Source organism: Anopheles funestus, chromosome 3RL, assembly GCF_943734845.2.
Source record: "Anopheles funestus chromosome 3RL, idAnoFuneDA-416_04, whole genome shotgun sequence".
In the NCBI taxonomy this organism is placed as follows: domain Eukaryota; kingdom Metazoa; phylum Arthropoda; class Insecta; order Diptera; family Culicidae; genus Anopheles; species Anopheles funestus.
Window position 1 is genome coordinate 16,356,162 of NC_064599.1, and position 19,474 is coordinate 16,375,635.

Consider the following 19,474-nt stretch of genomic DNA (forward strand, 5'->3'; position numbering starts at 1 on the left):
AATAAAGATTTTATATGCAAAATATGCTTGTCTAATTATTTAAGCCCTAAAAAATAACCGTCTGTTTAAATTGCATGAGAACAGACATATCGCAATCTCACGAACGGAGCGCACGTTTATATCCTGTGATCGAGTCAGGCACATTGCTGTCAAACGGCAGGTTTTGTTTTGATTAGGTTTGTTGCGTTTGTCGTCGTTTTTTTTACCTCGCGCATTTTACTTAATTCGCTACGTTTACGGAACCAAATACACAATCGTGTCTTTCGTTCGATACACAAAACGGTGCGCTTATCTATAGACTTCTAGAAAACATATCTTTCGTCATACGCACGCTCGCATACTTCAGCGTTCTCGTTGCGGTAGTGAAGGTCGGGTCATGAAGGTTACATAAATAAAAAAAAGGAACCGCTTCCTGCTTCCTTCAACAATCCGGTGTGGAATGATACATCTTCCGAAGGAAAGCAAAACCTGTGAGTTGGAATACGAACGGCGATGAAAGTGTTCTTATGACGATTGACAGCTTCCCCGGCAGCATCCGTCCATCAGGAGGTCGCCTGTGGTTCGTGGTGCTGGACATTTGACCGTTTTGCGTTTCGGTGTGCCTCGTATTCACGGTCAGAGTGTATAGCAAGGGGTATTCTCTGCCGAATGTTATCTTTTATCACCGGGTTCAATTCATTCTTGCCTTCCGAAATGCCCACACCCGATGCGTGGTGCTTAGTGCTGTGATCCGCGCTCCCAGTAGCGTTAGTGAAGTAGAGTTAAGAAACGTTCGACGGTACGCAGCAGATGAAAGAACCGACTCGCCGTCGTGACTGAATAAACGTAAAAAATAACATCAAATGTGTTCCGGCCATGAATAGCAATACGATAAAGATGAACGGCGACCAGAAGAATGAATCGTTCAAGCTACTGCAGCTATCCGATGACTCCAAGAGTCTTTCCGATCTCGAGCTGGCGGAGGTGGTATCGCAAAGAAAGCGTAAAGTTCGCAGGTAAGTACGAGCGTTTATCGCACCAGCTTTGTCACGGGTTCTTTTGTTCCGCTGTGATAACGTATGTTAATTTGTTTTTGAAACGTTTATCGCATCTTGCAGAAAAACACGCCAACGGACATCGTCATACCGCGGGGATGATGAACGAATTTTAGCCGGCCGGAGCGGTCAGATTGATTGTAAAAATTTTAGCATCTGGCTAGCGGTGGCTATGACCGTGCTGTGGTTGTTTATAATTTCCTACGTCACTTCCGTCATACATGGTGAAAATCATCGCCTTGAGCTTGCCCTACAGAAAGGTAAGTCTAACTAACGGGAGTGTTTTTATGGTATAAGTTAGCAATATGTAGGGAAAATTCCTTCTTCTTCTTCACAAGCATATTCAAAAACGGGGGACGATTGAAGCTTAGCAATTAAATTATCACCAATTGTGAACATTAACTCAAAATATTTATCATTGCTCTCCGTTCTATAAGAAAAAAAACATTTCCGCAGGAACGCTAGAATGCTCCAAATAACAGTTAAGTAATGTTCTTATGCCGCAAACGCACAAAGTAAACATTGTTACGCCAAAAAGACGCCAGCATGCCGGAGACACACAATGCCCAAAAGCAAAAGCAAAGCAGTCCACCAGGCGTCCTTCACCTACGAGCACGTTGCTACGATTGTTGTCGCCATGGAAAAGCGAATCTCGCTCCCGTGCCTGTTTCGTGCACAGCGTAGCTTTCCCACATCACACGCTGTGCGGATAGGTCGTTTTTCCCGCGGATATTTTCCATTTCCTGCCCATTGCCGATGCTAATGCGGGAGATGAGAGAAAATTGACGCAAAGTAAACGAAGGCCGTCTGAGAAAAGAATGGTTTATTTTTTTTTTGCAAAAGAAAGAGAGATTGGAGAGGAAAATTCTCTCTTCTCCGGGATTGAAAAGCTGGCATGATTTATTTCCCGTAGTTTTCCACCGTGAGAATGGAAATAAGGCGACAACTAGGGAGAGAGAGAGAGAGAGAGAGAACGAATGGTTGCTGCTCTGCGCAACATGCGTTCGTTTAAAGCGCTTTGAACACAAGTACAGGAAGAGGCAGGTACGGGTTTGGGAAAACTGTACAGAAGAAAATTCGGCATCGGTAAAGGTTCCAAACGGGTAAGAGCACTCTGCGTTAGTGTGTTTTCGGATTCGGACGCGTTCTGTTGTTTGTACGCTTGCGGCCATTCGTATACGCGCTTTTGCTTCTTTCACCGTCCTTGGACGAGTTAGGTGGTCTGGTGGTGGTGTCAAAAGTTTCAAGGAATTAATACTACTCCAGTGCAAAGTGTTGGTGCGTTAAAGAGGGCAACGATAACCTTTCGCCCTAAATACACGATTATTTTTCAGTGCTTCTTGCTTTATCACCTTGTCAGATCGGTGACAATTGGATGTAACATTTCTCAGTGTAACAGTTGTACGTGGACGTGTTACAAAAGCTCTCCTGGTGAAGAAGTTTACTCTAACCTGTTAATATGTGCTTACCGTTCCGCTGTGACCGTTTAATGGCCGCGTCGAAATTAGTGTGTCCTTCAGTTGGCATTACGAAATATATTCACTAGACAGTGAAACAATCACCTCCATTAGTGTACTGCAAACCAAAACTGAACCCATCACAAGCAGGCAGCATCCGCATTTGTATGAAAAGTGTTTGAATCAGCGACAGCAGCAGCAGCAGCAATCCGTCCTACCATTAACCAAGCCAAGCGACCCAGTAGACATATCACCGGATCGGAACCATTATATTTTCATCGACATCCTGTCCCCACTATTATCCAACTTCCTGCGTGACAGCCAGCATGACCACAGTCCGGTCGTGCGGTAGAAGGAAATTCATCGCCCTTTACCCTTTACGGTGGCATTATCGTCCCAGCCACCGCTCAAACGGAAGGATACTGCCATTTTATTTGGGGGGTGTTTTCTTTCACATCCTGTTCCTTTTTGCTCTACCACCGTAAGGGGTGTATTCCCCTCCACTTTCTTTATGTGATAACATTTTCCTACCGTGGGCTGAAGCTTTTTTTCCTTACTCTCGTAAAAGCTATACAACGATGTCTAATCGCAGCAGGCGGCTGTCTCTTGCTCTCCCAGTCTGTTTCTAACCTGTTATGTCCTGCGTACACGCGTATTCTCGTAGTGTGTCCTCGAATCGGTGGGGGACTGTTTTGTTTCATCCCCGTACCGTACAGAAATGTGTACAAAGCAAGAGCGAAGTTTTCAATACATGAGAGTAAGAGCGAAGGAGACGGTATATAGCGTACAGCAGCAGCCTAGTAGGTAGCACCATAGTAATTTCTGCGATGAGTTTGTACTTTTGTTTTGAAGCTTGCTCAGCATTCAACCATAAGTTTGAGAAGGTGGATTGAAGCATCAATGTAGGCTGAAGAAGCTTATTCATCCTCATCAAGGATATTCTTGACAGTTTTCCGCTGATGTAAGCTGATAACAAGGATACGATTGTGCGTTTTCAATACGCGATTCCAAAGACACCCCTTTCACACAAAGGAAGAACCATTCTTATTCACCTTGAAGCTATGCACTAACAATTTATGTTCTTTTCGTACATTTCAGTGTGAAGTAAAATGTATATATACAACTGTAACGGGCATGTGTGGTTCATTTCAGTACACCATACACAAAAAGAAGAATGGAAGCGGTCGACGACTTGCCTCAATATGTAGAAGAAGAATTCGTCGCCAGTTCCACGATTGTTCGATGTCTTTGCATATCCTGCTCATCGAATGACAAGCCGGAATGATGATGAAAAATCATCCCATGCTCCGGTACCTTTTGTTTGCCTCTGGTGTGTTGTTCCAAACACATTGTATGTGATATTCAAAAGATTGTTAGGAATGCGCTGGAAAATGTGTCATGTACCGATGCGAAAAGGAACCAACATTCCAAAGATTCGAGAAACTCCAAATAAGCGCGCAAAGATAAACCATTCAGAATGGGAAGCAAGAATAGACAGCAGCGAATATAGGCAAGGCAGATAGTCTGTGTGTGGGAAAGTGGAAACAAATCGCCTATTTTACCGCACCGAAAACTCTCCCAGCTCGTCTCGTCTCGTTCGACAAGTACAGGAAACAAATATTATTTGCAAATTGATTAGGAGATTATGCTGAATTATGCAGCACGTCCGGTACGAAGCTAACAGGATCCTTTCCTCGTGTCCAAGGATGACATTCACCCGGTGGTGAAATTGTATTGCATATTGAGACACGGAACCACACACAAAAAAAGGAATTACTTATAAAAGCGACAAGTAGAAGATGGCGTGATAGCCATTGCTTTTCCGGTCGGTTCTTCCCTTCCGATACCGGCAGGTTTGCCGGGTAATTTTGTTTCGCTTTCGTGCAGCGTACAGATGGTATAAGTACGCGATCGTATCTGTTTTTTTTTCTTCTTTGGTTTCTTTCTCGCCTTTCCGCCTACAGAAAGCGAAACAGTTTCGATGACGATGATGGAATAAATTACAATAATCTTATGTAAAGTACAGCTACACCAGCTACAACTAATTGTGCTCACTTGTGTCTGTGCTGTTTCAGTGAAACGGCCCACGAGCAACGTCTTATTAACGTTTTCTATTTGTCACTGTAAAAAGCCATAACCTTTATTAATAATTCGTGAACGCAAAATTTGTCTTCATGCCCCGAAAAAGCTAAAAACCCCATCCAATTTGTGTGACCCGGTAAGATTATGTCAGCTTACTTCATGTTACTTCTGCCACCGGTGCCAAAAACCACGAATCCCAAGTATCGCGCCGGCAGTAAAGGATCAACGCCGGGAACTGGGTGCACAGCTGTCAGGTGTGTGTGTGTGTGTTGTGACTTGGCAACATATTGTACCGGACGCCCCATCTCCTTGGTACCACCTTGGTTCAGATTTCTTGCCCTTAAAAAGTTTTCCAATGTTAATGTAGTAAACTTTTAGCGCCAATAAACATTCCTTGCGGCAGTTAGGCTAAGAAGAAAACATCAACTCGTCCTGGTTCTTAGGTTTGGTTTCCACCGGAGTGGAAAACACTGTCAAAGATTTGGCCTACGTCATTTTCCAACCAACTCGTTAAGGTTTTTATTGCAAACAGGAAACTCGACTGCGAGTGTGATTACACGATGGCGAAGGTAGAAGACTACACTGTACCCGCACCGTGTCCAATTCTTGCCGTGTTCGTGTCTAATCAAGACGGCCTTGTTATACTTCACACCGCACAGGAACCAACTTTTGATTTGTTGAGTTGAGCCTTTTTTGGGGGGTAGAAACCTCGTACAAAATCCGAAAGTCCCGTTCTATGTTGGGGAATGGTGTGAAGAATGCTTTTAACCTTGAACTTTGGGTCGGTTCGTGGTTGCTTTTGATTGTTCGGACACTTCTCTTATGGGGTTTCTAGAAAGTGAGAATGTTAGTTGTGGTGTGCTTGTGTAAAATGTCGTTCGTATTGGATAGCCCGAGCCTAACCGTACCACACACAACGTCAGGACAGCAATATCCCTGCCTGGGGGAATAACATTAGATTCGTTCGCCTGTTTCGGCTGTTAATCATGACACTTCCCGGTTCTCGGGAAGTACCTGCTTACCTTTCGCTGCAACGTTTGCCTACACGAAGCAACTAAAGAGCTGCAAACATTTGAAATTTAGACACCGATTTCAAGGCACATTTGTTGCTTTGCATAATTCTAATTCCATTTCCTTCCTTACAGAAAAAGGAACTCTCCTTATTATACACGTTGCGGAACGATCAATCTGCACACGTGTGCAACAGTGTCCACTTACATGGAGGGGAAACAAATGGGAAAGGCTTTAAACGCAGTAATATTATTCCTTTGCTCAATTCGAGTCCTTTCTTGGATGGATTTATTGTTTAAAGGTAGAAATTAATCCGCTTGGTAGGTGGTGCGTGTGCCGCCGGAACCGGACACATAAAGTCGATCCGCCGGCTATAGTGTCGGTAGTGTGTGACCTTCTGGGAAAAATCCTTCCTGCCACGGCTGTTGTACGAAAACCGGAGGAAGGAAGAGATTAGATCAGACTTTCGAACACCGCTTGAGTGCTTTTTGGACCGGGGGAGTTCACGTAGGTACGTGTTTGGCAGCCGCAAAGGATACTGATGGAACGGCTTTCCCTCGGTTCCATTAATGGAATCGTCTTGAGATTTAGCTATGCTCGATGTACACTTATCACGCCTTCAGTACCGCCGGCTTGTCAGGGGGGATTCGGTTTCGGAAGAATAGAGTTTTAAGCAGTTCCACGAAGGAATGTTTTCCTGTCGATAGTAACCGCTCATCCCCCCCATATCCCCCATTGCTAGTTTCCAACATTAGCATAGGGAAATGTGATTATTTAGATAGTGAATAGACCGCGAGAAGATTCAGTTTCAGGGTTGTTTTTTAAATCGCCCACAAGGCCACAGTCCCAAAAGGGCGCAGGTAAAGAATCCTGTGGAAGGTTTCCTTTTTTCCTGGAATTTCTGGCAGTAAGCTTTCACAATAAAAAAGCTCTAAATATTCGTTAAGAAAAAACAAAGCCGCAATCCGTTAGCAGCACGAGGCAGTTAAGGGTGTTTTCCATCCGCAGTTCCCTTGGCGATTCGATGTCTCAGCAAATTTCGACACCCTAGTTCTTTGCTTGCGTGAGCGTGGGAAAAACCTCGCTTCCGAAAAATGCCTTAACATCGTTTCCATCCCATACACCGGGATCGGTATATGTGTGCCCGGGCTGACGGATGTAAACAGAATTGGAAAAGTCAGCATTTTCGGTGTACCTTCGGTCTTTCCACAATTGGATTAGTGTTTGATTTCTTTTTTTTTGTGTCGTTGTTGTTTTTGTATGGGTTTTCGATTTCCTCTCACATCCTACGTACTTCAAAGTGTGTTGGATTTCTTTTCTTTGGCTTCCTGTTTTGTTGGTTAATCTTCGCAAAAAGCTTGTCGAGCGATTTTTTTTCTTTACAATTGTCAAATATTCTGATTGATTGAATTGTACTGCTGTTGGGTGCACTTTTCGTTTTTTCTTTCTCTTCTGTGTTTTTTTTTGTAGATTCCATTTGCTAATGTTACTTCCATTATTGATTTGTAATCGTTAGGAAAACATTCATAATACACTTCGATTGTTGTTTGTGATACTTTGATGCTTGTTTTATCTTTCTATTGGCTTCGTTACGTATTGGAAGTTTATAACAATTTAAATCGATTTAAATGACACAAAAAAAAGAACTTTCTCTCTTATTGATCGATAAGATATTTAAAATGGGACAGGAGCTTTTTAAAATAAACCTTGAAATATAATGGTGGGTGCTGCTGTTTCGCTGCGAATTTTGTACGAGAAGTCCCCATTTTCGGGCATGTCGCTAGATAAATAAATAAACGAACATTGTTTTGTTCTCAATTGTGTGCAGTGTTTGGGTGAATTATTCCCTTCGTTACCAAGTGTCGAACGATTGCCGTTCGCAAATAATAAAAGTGTCAACGAGTGAGTGAACAAAAAGAGAGGAGTGGAATATCCACGTTTAAAAGAATGATCGGGCAGGTGTCACCGCGTCGACGATAGCGCCCCCGAAGCGGTTGGTTCCCGTCCGCACCGGTTGGCTGTACGAATCGTTCAGTCGCGTGCAAGCGGACGACGCCACGGATCTACGGGTACACGCCGGCTGGTCGAAGGCGTCCCACTACGGCTACGGTCTGGCCAAGGGTGACGACTACATCGACCGCCATCACGAGGTCAACGACGACGACGACGACGACGACGAGGAGGAGGACGGCGGCGGCGGCGGCCGGTGCATTGGTGACGGAGACGACACCGCCAACCAGCAGGAGGAAGAACTCGACGGTGGTGATAGTACCGCCACCGACGGTAGAAACTACGGTGAGCTTACCGAACTTCGACCGACCGGCATCATCCGGGGTCCATCGAGACGTGGACATCTTCCACCGCCACCTTATCACCAGCATCATCAACATCTGCACCATCACCATAGCCATCTGCCGTATCAGCAGCATCAAGCGCAACACCAACCGCCACCACACTATCGGGTGACATTTGACGAACGACCACTGGTATCGCACCATCAGCTCGAGATGGAATCGGTTGGACATCATGTGGCGGTACCGTTGCGCGTCGGTGGCAAAAAGATGCGCAAGCGGCGCGAACTAGATGCGCTAGTGGCACATTCGCTTGCGAAAAGCTCGAAAGGTGGGCGACATGCGGCCAGCAATGGTGTAGCATCGCACGATCAACTGCTGTCGAATTCAACCGACGAACAGGAAGACTATTCGTGGGTCAGTAATCGTACGCAGCAACAAACAATCATCTGTATGGTGTAATACGCTCTCAAGAACGGTGAACTAATGTGACCATTTCTTTATACTTACCACAGCAACCGAAGGTTCGCACACAGTCCCGATGCCGGACGAAACGATTCTCCTGCTTGCGTACCTGCGGTCCGCTGCTGTTCGTGTCCTGCATCTTCATCTCGCTGGGCTTTATGTACTGGCTGTATTTCGATATCCGGCAGCAGATATCACAGTATCGCATCCGCATCGAGCAAGGTGATTTTCGTAGGCCGCTTGTTTCGGTGATGTGTACTACTCCAGTATTTCACTCGGTACCAGGCGTCTCCATCAGTATGGGGAGCGCACATTCCGGGATATGATGTATACGCTGCCACACTCGAAAAATGATACGCATAACCCACTCCCAGTATCATATTATTGTGCATCTCTTTATACTCCATTCAACCGCAAACGAGAATCTCCAATGTGTTGCGGTTTGGTTGACTTCCATTTCGAGTTGGTTCTCTGTACCACCGTAGCAGATTTCCTTTTGCTTCGGTGGTCAATATAATCAGTCAAGCATAAAAGGTACTGAGAAAAAAAGACAGGAAAAAAAGTTATTTGGCAATCATCAGAACCGCAAGGGGTTTTTTTTTGTTGTTTCGCGTTGGAACCACAGAGATCTTTTATAAAGAAATTTTAACTCACAGAATCATAGACTGGACGGTATCGTACTTGTGTGCACGTGAAAACGCGTTGTTATTTGAAGCGGTAAAGATGTATTCAAGGGCTTTCCAATTATTGTGTAACAAATGTTATAAAAGGGTCTTTTTAGTACATCTTTAGTTTGGATAATTTAAAAAATGTATAACAATAATTTTAAAATAATTTATAGATAGCTTAATGTGTTTTTTCTTTAGATTTTGTATCATTAAAAGGTAAACAGGGATACAAATCGATGATTTGTCCTGCTTGTTTGGATAACGCAGGTCCCCGAAAGTGTCTAGAAACGATTTGGACTGAATCCAATTTTGATTTGCTCGTCTACTGTAACTCGCTTTTTGTTTTTGCAACTGCCAAATAGTCAGCTACCTGTCGGTAACCCAGTCGATGCCCAGTTGGCAACCGTAATGGCTTGAATCGGGTACCATCGAGTGAGTCGCATTGTCACTATCATTTCGTTTCGCCCAGCATTTGCCTTAATTTTCCATTGAAAGAAGGTGAACTTGAACTCGCAATGGGATTTCCGCTTGCGCCACACCGGATGGAGCCGTCTGGCGGGAGGAGCACCATTTTGTTCGTTCCTCAATGTCTTATCTTCGACCAGCCCACGTCAACACCGTTCGGTACGGGTAGGAGATCTAATAATGGTGAAGCTTTTTTATTTTTCGCTTACCATCACCACTTTGAAAATGGATCGATGTCACACGTTGACCCAATGTCTGGAAGGTTTTGAAAAATCTTTTTTTTTTTCTTTTGGCACAACGGATCGTCGAGATGAAAGTTGCCTCCCTTTTTGATGGTATTGGCAGCGGTGGAAGTTAATTTATTAATGTCGAAGACACAGCTGCCACTACTGTTTTGATATTGGTGAAGAAATTAGCCAACATCCATCATTGTGAAGTTGCGCACGTCATCTCATCCACCCCATCACACACAGCCTCTCGTGCCATTGGGTGCCCCGAACCCTAAATGGGTGGTTGAATAAAGGTCCATTTAAGCTGTTAGGCTCCTGCTGGGTAATTTATATGCTATCCATTTGATTGGTGCTGCCAGGAAGAGCGAAGACCCCTTAGTAAGCATAATAATACCCAAGGACAGTGGATGAATGAGAATATTTTATTGGGATCAAGCCAAGCTCTCCTGTCAGATGGAGGCTTGCGTTTTATTATCATTATTAGTTCGCTCATTAGAATGTACGTAACAGAATGTACAAATGCGTAACGATACTAACACCAATTAGTAACATAATTTGATAGCATAAATGGACGGCCGAAGGTCAACCCGCAAGTAAGATAGTGTGTAAGCTAATAGGTGATGCCGCATAAGCTGCTTGCCCGCTGTGTGAGTGTTTATGTGTGTCTATAGTTTTAGCCACTAAGAACCCCGTTTGTGTGCTTCTAGTGTTACGGCAGTTTGAACGTAACGCCGTTAGGATATGATTATCCTTTCAATTACCGCCACGGTAAAGGCTATATAGACCCAAAAGCGCTTAGTGATGCACAGAGAATAATGGGCAATTAGAAGCGGGAAAATAAAACAGAAAACCTCATCACCAACGTAAAGGGGTCCCACACCGGAATGAATGTGCTTGTGAATGGGAGGAAGGAAAAAAATGTTACTCCGAATGTAATGTCCTTCTAGTGGTGGATAGGAAGGTAGGAAAGCAGATTTACGACCACACGCCGTCGGGCGTCGGTCCTTGGGTAGATAGTAGAAAGAAAATGAAACGGTTGGAGTATCTTCTTTATTGCTCCGCCTGCATACTTTTGTTCTTCGAAGCAAACGGGTGTAACACAACATCCCCGACGTGGTACGAGAATTAACTAAATTATTTTTGTTCTTTCTTTCTTTTCATGCTGTGCCACTGTCGGAATTGTTACACATTCGGAATTTCATTACCGGACCTGCCGCGTAGTTTCAGCAACTAGTCAAAATGTTCCAGATGCACTACAGAAATGGCACGAAACGTCCAAAAACTTGGAACAAAATCAAACTGCACTCAATGGAAAGCTGCGAGAAATGCAGCAAGTGCTCACCAACTTCTTTGCCGAGGTGAGTAAAGTTCTGCTGTCCTGCTGGTTTGGTGCTTTGTAAACGAAAACTTTTATTTAATTGTTCTCTCTTCCGATCAGCTCAAACAACTCCGGGAGACGATCGACAAGAAGAATGAAAACTCACAAGAGGCGCAGCTTAATCGCTTACAGTCGAGTGTGGCCGATCTGGGCTCCAACATAGGGGATTCGAATTCTCGTATCGGGTTACTCGAAACACGCTTCGATACGATACAGACCGATCAGAAGCAGCTGAACAAAACGCTCGACGATTTGCAGGTAGGTGACATCGTCTCGTCCTGCAAATGACGCACATTGCTAACTGCTAATTGTTCGTCTCTTTGTAGAAACTATTCAGTCGCATTCAGAACAGCACTGTCGTAACGGATATTATCGGCGGGGATGGAATGGCGAAAGGTATGGAAAAAACGATAGCTGAACTGCGCGATCAGCTGACCGGGCAGCTAAACAATCTCGCCCAAAACGTAACCGGCGAACTGCAGGTGCTAAAGCAGAAAAACCTGTGGCTCGAATCGGACCTAAGCAATCAGACGAAGCGCATCGAGCAGCTGTTTGACAACACGGTAAACATTTCCTCGCACGTACTATCGATCGAGGCCGTTTGGATGGAGGCACGCAACAATGCAACTGCGCTCGAAGCTGATCGTAAGATTATAAACGAGCAGCTGGGCGCACTGGCAAACGTAACCACTGGGCTGCACGGTACGATCGAGAAGGTGCAGGAAGAATGCCAACAGTATCACAGCAAGCTCGATGAGGTCAGAGGGAAGCTCGGTGAGCTGCAGGACCAAATACAGCAGAATGCGGCAAGGAAGGAAGCTTCGTTACATCGAGCAGGAGAGGCAAACGGAACGGAACAGGTAAGGATCCATCGCCTTTGTGCTTTGTGTTAGAAGAAGGATAATGTTTATGTTAACGAAAACATTCATTTTTTTATAACGATTTAAGGTGAAGGAGGATAATATGCCGCCCGTACTATCGCAATTTTTCGATGAACAGCAAACAGTTAGTACGGCAAGTGCACGCACTTCTGCTCCGCCCAAACCGACCGCTGCATCATCCAGCACTAGCACAACGAGTACCACAGCTCCACTGACAAAGCTGCTGTATCCTGGTACGTTGGTGCAACAATTATCAACCACACCACAACCATCCAGCACTAAAGCGGCGGACGTAGCAGCTCCTGTAAGTGGAAACACCGTAAGCAAAAAATCTGATGGTCCTTTCGATTCCCTAATGTAAGCACGGGCCAGTAAGATAAGCAGAACCGTCAATATTGGAAGAAAACGTAAGATTTCTAGTATGCAGCAAAACATGCCTGTGGTGGTGAATGTAAGTAAAGTTTTTTTTCCGATATCCGGACAACGAAGTTTGGTGCAGTTAAATGTAACGTAGTGTATAGGACACCATACAGCGCAAACATTCACTTTGCTCGGGATGAAAGAGGAAGGTAAACCAAAGTTTTAAATAGGATCGATTGTGAGCGTAAACGTAAGAAAGCAGGATGTATGCGATAGCAAAGAGTTACGAGAGAAACGACAATGTTGCTGGATAAAACAAAATGCAGAAAAGGAAATTATGATAGAGTACTGATACAAGCTTAATGGAGTTACAAAACGAAAGTGTGTGATTAAATGAGAATCGAGAACGAACGATAGAAAACGTATGTGCGACAGCTTAAAATTGATAGTAACGAGAGAGAAAGAGAGAGAGAGAGAGAAACTAAGTGAAATGGTCAACAATAACACAACAACATTTACCACAGGAAGAAATTATTCAAAATAATGTTCGGAAAGTTAAATATTACGTTTGTTTTTTTTTTGTACAATTTGCACTAATTAGAATCACATGTGTAGAGACAAAGGACACACAAACACACAGTAAAAACGGTATGTGTTATTGAGCAATCAAACAGTAAGTATAATTTTCAATACGCATATTAGCAAATAACAAATCAAAATCGAAGAGTTACATATGTGAGGAAGTGAAAAAACACAATTGAAATCAACACACATCGAACATGTCGCGGACATATAATAGCGAAAAAACATAGATTCTTATGCACGTTTCCTCCATAGTAGGGGTTTATTTTCTAACAAACTACACCACTTTTTTCTGATGCAAAAGTAGTTTTCACAATTAGAACAATACACCATAACAAACAACACATTCGCTTATGTTTACTCATTAGTAATGTTAGTAAATGGTTCCCTTCTTCGATGACGTGGTAAAATATGAGACGAATGTTAACGAATGTTAAGCCAAATCACATACACACACACACAAGTACATATGTAACATCATACTTTCAGTACCTTACAAAATTATACATTTGAAACCAAAAGAAAACGTTTGTTCGTAGTAAACAAAAACATTAAACCCTGTTGGTGTGAGGCTTTAGTTTACCGGGAAAATGAAAGGAAGCATGTTAACATGAACCATGTGAGACAAACATACCCGATAGAGCGTTATTTTAATTACTATAAATGCCTGAATTTATAGTTTATGATCTATTTCCGCCAAAAACAAAAAACACATGCGGAACAAAACGGTGGTGATAAGGAGGAACGGTACACAGGTATAGGTTTGAAATGTGAGGATTGTTTCATTTATATGTTTTATATTTTCTTTTATTTTGTATGTTTGTTTTAAAGAAGTTTAGTATAAGAAGCTCTTTTTTTATATCTTTACGATTGCCTTAAACCAAACTTTGCTTTTCTACTGTACAGATATTATTGTTTGTAGTTACGTTTTCATCCTCGTGCACACATAATTAGAGGCATTACACACGTTTTGCGAGGGTTGGAAAGGAAACATATTTGTTAGATTGTTAAAATGGTGTGGATTAGTGGTTGTGGGAGGAGACGAACAAAGGACGAATAGGAAAAGTATAAGTTGCTTTTTAATCCGAGCGTAGTCAGAGAGGTAAAAGCAAGAGTTTTACAGCGTTATACATAGAAAAGAGAAAAAAAATCACACGATGCTTTTTGTACCGTAAGAACTCCCGGTAGCTTTATGTACTTAATTTCATTATTTTACTGATATTAGTTTGTTTAAGGTTGTCCTTATTTGTACTTTTTATGTGCATTAAATTCAGGAACGGAAAAAGAAGAATGCGTTAAAATAATACCATGGCGATAACGAACGTGGATGTGCAGATTTTTTTTCCACTCGATTTTTCGGCGTACGATTTGTGATTGCGGGTTAAATTTGGTTTATGCCATGCAAAAGAATAAGTATCAGTTTAGGAACGACACGAACGAAACCAGTTGTACTTCAATCAACAATAGTTATCAATCGAAAATCAGAAAAATACGTATATACACACAGAAACGGTCAAAAATACATAACAAACCAAAATGATATGATAAAGCGAGGTAGGGACAACAGAAGCAAAGCAAATCTTTATAAAAATCATCACAAAAACAAAACTCATGGTTCAGCTAGGACAGATTCCAGCAGATTGAATTGCTCCCTAATAAATCCTTTCGAATTTAAAGCATTATTCATTTCTATTATTAATAGTTTAGCTAAAACGTTTTTATTTTGGTTAAGAAAATGAGAAAAGAATGCGATATTGATCAATCAAGAATAAATGGTAGAATAGAATCATAAGTATAAGAGAAACGTGCGGCAAATAAAGAGCATATGCTTTATGTTTTATGCTCATTGATCGTTGCTCACGTTCTCTGCATTCTACCCTCTTCATTCGCGTATGAAGCAATGTGCGTTAATATGGGGGACGCATCTACGCCTGACAACATCCATGACGACCGGTATGCGCGTCGTATGTTGCTATGCGATCCCCCATTCGCTCTTCGCGGCGATCCTGTTTTGGGACGTCGAATATCTCTCTCGCTTCTACAAAAATTGCCATTCTCTCCCGGCGATATTAGATCCATGGCCAGTGTTTGTTAGAAATTGTTGCAATATATGCAAACACCGCAAAGCGCACCAAGTTTGTCTGCGCCAACTTTATACGGAAAACTATTGCCCAGTGGTAGTGGTTGTTTGCGCTTCAACCAGTACGGACAGGTCATATAACGCATTGGGTCGCGTAATTGGGTTCGGCAGTTCCTTTCAAACCTTCCACACCGCTGGCTGTCCATCGTTGGAGCTGTTTATGTCTCTTAGAGCTAGCAATTGATCCAATTTCGCCGGTCTAATCAAAGGAAATTATTCAACTGAGGCTACGTTCGCTTTCGTTACGGCCAGAACGTTTCGTGTGAGTTTAACGTGTAGTTAGTGTGGCCTTCCAACGAATACGTTGTTACTTTGTTGCAAAAACGACTCCAACTATACGCGCTTCCCGCCGCCATATATTCCTCCTTCTGTTACAGTGAAACGTGATCGTACTACGAACTGAATTGGCACTATTCTAGCTTCCATAGAGTGGCGATCTACACACATCCTTCAAACGCCACTTGTAAATTTGTGTCATTGTAGTTTGCAAACCATTGCCATTCTATACGGCCAGATATTAAACAAGCATGGCAACGATGCAGTTTACACGCAACTTGTTGCAGCAGTGCAGCAGTCAGAGCAGAGGTAAGAAGATGATGCATTTTATGCACTTGCTTGGGCGGAACCGGTTTTTCTGTGTGTGACGAACATGCTTGTTCATTAGTTATTGCAATTTGCTGAGGTTGTGCAAGTTCATTACGATTACCTAAACTAAAAAAGATACGAAATTAAGAACTAATTATGGTTTATATCCATTACTAAAAGTAATTCATCGCTTTCCATGCGCCTAGCAGTTGCGGCTGGTGGGAAATCTATTTTTACTACCCATCGATCTCCTCACATTTCCATCGGGGGTGACCACCCTGATTGACATGTGTGCCGTTCACACATCCTTCACACGTTCAAGGACACAAACGCACGATAGATGACCCTTTTCTTTTGAGGGTGATGAGACCGGCGTGCGTCAGAATCACCAGAAGTGGAAGTAAAATACTTTTGCAAAGCAAAGCAAAAAAACCAAAAATGAAATTACCAGCATCAGCTGATGGTGCCATTGCTCTCAACAAACATTTCGATGTAATTGTTCCAAATGTCGTAATTGTGGTTGTTTGTAAAGCTCAAAGATAAATTTAGCTAAATTTACAATCTTTGTAATATCTCGACTAGAACATGCTTTCCTTACGTTTTTCGAGAGAGCAAAATATTAAGCAAGACAGACCAAGATAGGGACATTGTAGCAAGATTTAAATGTAAAGTAATTTTTGCATTACAGCCCGCCCCGTCTTCTATAGTACTGCAACGGCCGGAAACCATAAGCTTCGGCAGATCATTCAACACCAGCTAGACGATATCCGCGAAGCCGGAACGTACAAAAGCGAGCGCATCATAACTACTCCGCAAGCAACTGCCATTGGTGTCGCTGGAAGCAGTGGCAAGATTCTTAACTTTTGTGCCAATAACTACCTCGGATTATCGGTTAGTAATCTTATCTGGTATTAGAACTTTATCCTTCAATAACTTAATTTCTCAATATTTTCTATCGCCTAAGGCAAACACCGATGTTATCAACTATGGCAAGAAAGCACTCGATGAGTACGGTGCCGGATTGAGCTCGGTCCGTTTCATCTGTGGCACGCAAGACATTCACAAGCAGCTGGAGAATAAGCTGTCCAGGTTCCATCAGCGCGAAGATACGATCCTTTACGCATCCTGTTTCGATGCAAACGCGGGTATCTTTGAAGCGGTACTGACTCCCGAAGACGCTATATTTTCGGACGAACTTAACCATGCGTCCATCATCGATGGCATTCGATTGTGCAAAGCGAAAAAAGCCCGCTACTTACACCGCAATATGGCTGATCTGGAAGAGAAGCTACGTACGACAGACGCACGTATCAAGATGATCGTAACGGACGGTGTGTTCTCGATGGACGGTAATGTAGCTCCGTTGCCGGAGATTTTCGAATTGGCTGACCGGTACGGTGCGGTGACGTTTGTGGACGATTGCCATGCTACCGGGTTCTTCGGGCGTACCGGCCGTGGTACGGAGGAGTTCTACGAGATGCTCGGTCGGTGTGATATTATCAATTCTACGCTGGGAAAAGCACTCGGTGGAGCTGCCGGTGGTTATACGACGGGTCCACGTGAGCTAATTGATCTTCTGCGTCAAAAGTCAAGACCGTACTTGTTCTCGAATTCGCTACCACCGCCTGTTGTGGCCAGCGCATCGAAAGTGATTGATATGCTGATGGAATCGAGTGAGCTGACGGCAAAGGTGCAGAGCAATACGCGTCGCTTCCGGGAAGCAATGACAAACGCTGGTTTCACCATCTCCGGTATGGACCATCCGATTAGCCCGGTAATGCTGGGCGATGCACGACTAGCTTCGACTTTTGCCGATGAGATGCTGAAGCGTGGCATTTACGTGATTGGATTTAGTTACCCGGTGGTGCCAAAGGGGAAGGCTCGTATCCGTGTACAACTGTCGGCAGCTCACTCAGAGGAAGAAATTGATCGTGCCGTGGCCGCATTCATTGAGGTTGGCAAGCAGCTTGGTGTCGTGTCGTGAGAACCAAAATGATGATCACTCGCAGATTCGGCATATTTGAAATGCAAAATTTCACCTTTCAAAAATGAACTGATTGTGTGCTGCAAAATTCACCTTTTATTACTACCAATTGTTACTTGGGAAAGAAATATAAAATAAGGGGAAATATTCAGGAATATCTTCACGGCATCAGCATTTGCCAGTTTTGCTGAGCAAAGTCACGTTAAATATAATTTATCGTATGCAGAATTTACAAAACTATACCCGACAAAATCTAGTGCATTTGCAAACCAAACATATAAGACCCGCGAAAACGACCTCATTCTGTTGAAATAATCAAAGAGGAGTGCTTTTGATATTACTCCTGCGGTGGAGGAGCATCGGGTGAGTAAGGGACCAGCAGGTTGCGTGAAAACTTTTTTACTTTCTCCACACCACGAACTTCCTCGTCCAGTAGCGGTAATCGAACCACGTGGAAATCCTCGTACAGGTCAGCAATTTGGTCGAGGTATTTTTCCTGCACTTTGCACCGAGCCGAACACATACTGCACGGTTGCTGTCCCTTCTTTTGGAACATCAGCTGATTGACGATGATGTTGTGCGTATCGATGCCACACTTGGTAAGCTCCTGTACGAGCCGTTCTGTTTCGTAAAGGGACAGAAACTCGGCTATGCATACGCACACGAAGGTCGTTTGTTGCTTTTGGGTAAAGGATTTTAATTAGAGCAAGGGTATGAGTGGTAAAGCCCTTAAAGTACTTACTGGGTTGTGAAACTGCTCATTAACCTGCTGAATAATGCTGAGCATCTCTTCCAGCTTGTTCGCGATGGTATCCCCGTTGAAATCCTGTACACCAAACAAGGAACCCATTTGCGAAATGATTGGTGCAAGCTTCATCTTTAGCCGCAACAACTTGCCTAACCCCTTCTCTACCACTTGCGGGAATGAAAGCAATCGAAGTGTGTGACCAGTCGGTGCAGTGTCAAACACGACCACGGAAAAATTCATCGCTTTCACCAACCTGCAACGTGAATATGTGTCGTTAGCGTGTTAAAAAAAAAAGCCCGAAAGCTGGACTTACTTCATAACTTCCGCATAGCTCATCGCCTCATCGATACCGGGCAGCGTCCCGATTACTTCCTGTAGCATTCCTTTGCCAACGTTTAAAGGCGATGCATCATCTTCGAAATACTCATCCGGAAGCTCGCTGATGCCGACGTTCGGATCGATCTCCATCGCGAACAGATTGTCGAATCCGTTCACCTTCGTCGGTACCTTGGTGAACTTTTGATCGAACGCATCGGAAATGTTGTGCGCCGGATCGGTCGAGATAATCAGTACGGATTCGCGTTTCTGTGCCAGCTGGACCGCCAGACTGCAGCTACATGTTGTTTTGCCGACGCCTCCCTTACCACCCACAAACACCCATTTGAGCGATGTTTGATCGATTATGTTCTGCAGCGTGGGATCGTACGGTTCAAAGTCATCTTCCATGGTGCTGTTGCTAAAATAATACGCATAAAAATAATGAAACTTGGGCCGAAAAAAGGGAATTGTGAGTAATTACCTTTATTTTTCCTACAAGACGTTCTGCTCCTTTCCCTATTGCACGTCAGATGTCAACAAACGGAGACGTCATGCACGGCAGCGTTGCCAAACTGTGAGACAATTTAGATACGTACGTTTGTTCTTGGTAAAAAAACTAATGAATCAAAAACTTGGGGAAAAAACTTTATGTTGTAACGACTAAAATGTATACTTAATTTATAATTTACGTCGAGCAAAGTATAAATCAAAAATAATAAAATAAAACTGCGGAATGCGCCAACTGTCAGTACGCTCACGTTCATCGGAATGACAGCTGACTGGAAGTTCCAATAG

The 19,474-nt window shown here is 43.4% G+C and overlaps 3 protein-coding genes across 5 annotated transcripts; 2 read left to right on the forward strand and 1 right to left on the reverse strand.

The window, feature by feature from the left end:
- The first annotated feature begins 155 nt into the window (after positions 1-155).
- Positions 156-13,454, forward strand: LOC125771401 (uncharacterized). 3 transcript variants are annotated; one of them, XM_049441975.1, is made up of 7 exons: positions 1,329-2,312; positions 7,413-8,292; positions 8,391-8,562; positions 10,925-11,061; positions 11,142-11,339; positions 11,408-11,941; positions 12,030-13,454. In XM_049441975.1, the coding sequence occupies exons 2-7, from the start codon at positions 8,092-8,094 to the stop codon at positions 12,321-12,323; spliced, it is 1,536 nt and encodes a 511-aa protein (XP_049297932.1). In that variant the 5' UTR covers positions 1,329-2,312; positions 7,413-8,091; the 3' UTR covers positions 12,324-13,454. The 3 variants fall into 3 exon arrangements, with proteins under 3 accessions (XP_049297934.1, XP_049297932.1, XP_049297933.1); XM_049441976.1 differs by lacking the exon at positions 1,329-2,312 and adding an exon at positions 2,444-2,495; XM_049441977.1 differs by lacking the exons at positions 1,329-2,312; positions 7,413-8,292; positions 8,391-8,562 and adding exons at positions 156-995; positions 1,098-1,294.
- Positions 13,455-15,058: 1,604 nt separating this feature from the next.
- LOC125771403 (2-amino-3-ketobutyrate coenzyme A ligase, mitochondrial) lies at positions 15,059-17,853 on the forward strand. The gene is made up of 4 exons (XM_049441978.1): positions 15,059-15,306; positions 15,422-15,629; positions 16,318-16,520; positions 16,594-17,853. Exons 2-4 carry the CDS (start codon positions 15,572-15,574, stop codon positions 17,611-17,613), a joined length of 1,281 nt encoding a protein of 426 aa, XP_049297935.1. The 5' UTR covers positions 15,059-15,306; positions 15,422-15,571; the 3' UTR covers positions 17,614-17,853.
- Positions 17,687-19,274, reverse strand: LOC125771404 (ATPase ASNA1 homolog). The gene is made up of 4 exons (XM_049441979.1): positions 19,161-19,274; positions 18,675-19,097; positions 18,356-18,614; positions 17,687-18,292 (listed from the first exon to the last, which is right to left on the reverse strand). Exons 2-4 carry the CDS (start codon positions 19,085-19,087, stop codon positions 17,951-17,953), a joined length of 1,014 nt encoding a protein of 337 aa, XP_049297936.1. The 5' UTR covers positions 19,088-19,097; positions 19,161-19,274; the 3' UTR covers positions 17,687-17,950.
- Between the last annotated feature and the right edge of the window lie 200 nt (positions 19,275-19,474).

Coding starts and splice junctions, on each gene's coding strand:
- LOC125771403 (XM_049441978.1), top strand. CDS start 15,572: ATGGCAACGATGCAGTTTACACGCAACTTGTTGCAGCAGTGCAGCAGT. Junction 15,630..16,317: donor GTGCAGCAGTCAGAGCAGAG/GTAAGAAGATGA, acceptor TTTGCATTACAG/CCCGCCCCGTCTTCTATAGT. Junction 16,521..16,593: donor ATAACTACCTCGGATTATCG/GTTAGTAATCTT, acceptor CTATCGCCTAAG/GCAAACACCGATGTTATCAA.
- LOC125771404 (XM_049441979.1), bottom strand. CDS start 19,087: ATGGAAGATGACTTTGAACCGTACGATCCCACGCTGCAGAACATAATC. Junction 18,615..18,674: donor AGCTATGCGGAAGTTATGAA/GTAAGTCCAGCT, acceptor TTCACGTTGCAG/GTTGGTGAAAGCGATGAATT. Junction 18,293..18,355: donor ATGAGCAGTTTCACAACCCA/GTAAGTACTTTA, acceptor TTTACCCAAAAG/CAACAAACGACCTTCGTGTG.
- LOC125771401 (XM_049441975.1), top strand. CDS start 8,092: ATGGAATCGGTTGGACATCATGTGGCGGTACCGTTGCGCGTCGGTGGC. Junction 8,293..8,390: donor AACAGGAAGACTATTCGTGG/GTCAGTAATCGT, acceptor TACTTACCACAG/CAACCGAAGGTTCGCACACA. Junction 8,563..10,924: donor TCGCATCCGCATCGAGCAAG/GTGATTTTCGTA, acceptor CCTGCCGCGTAG/TTTCAGCAACTAGTCAAAAT.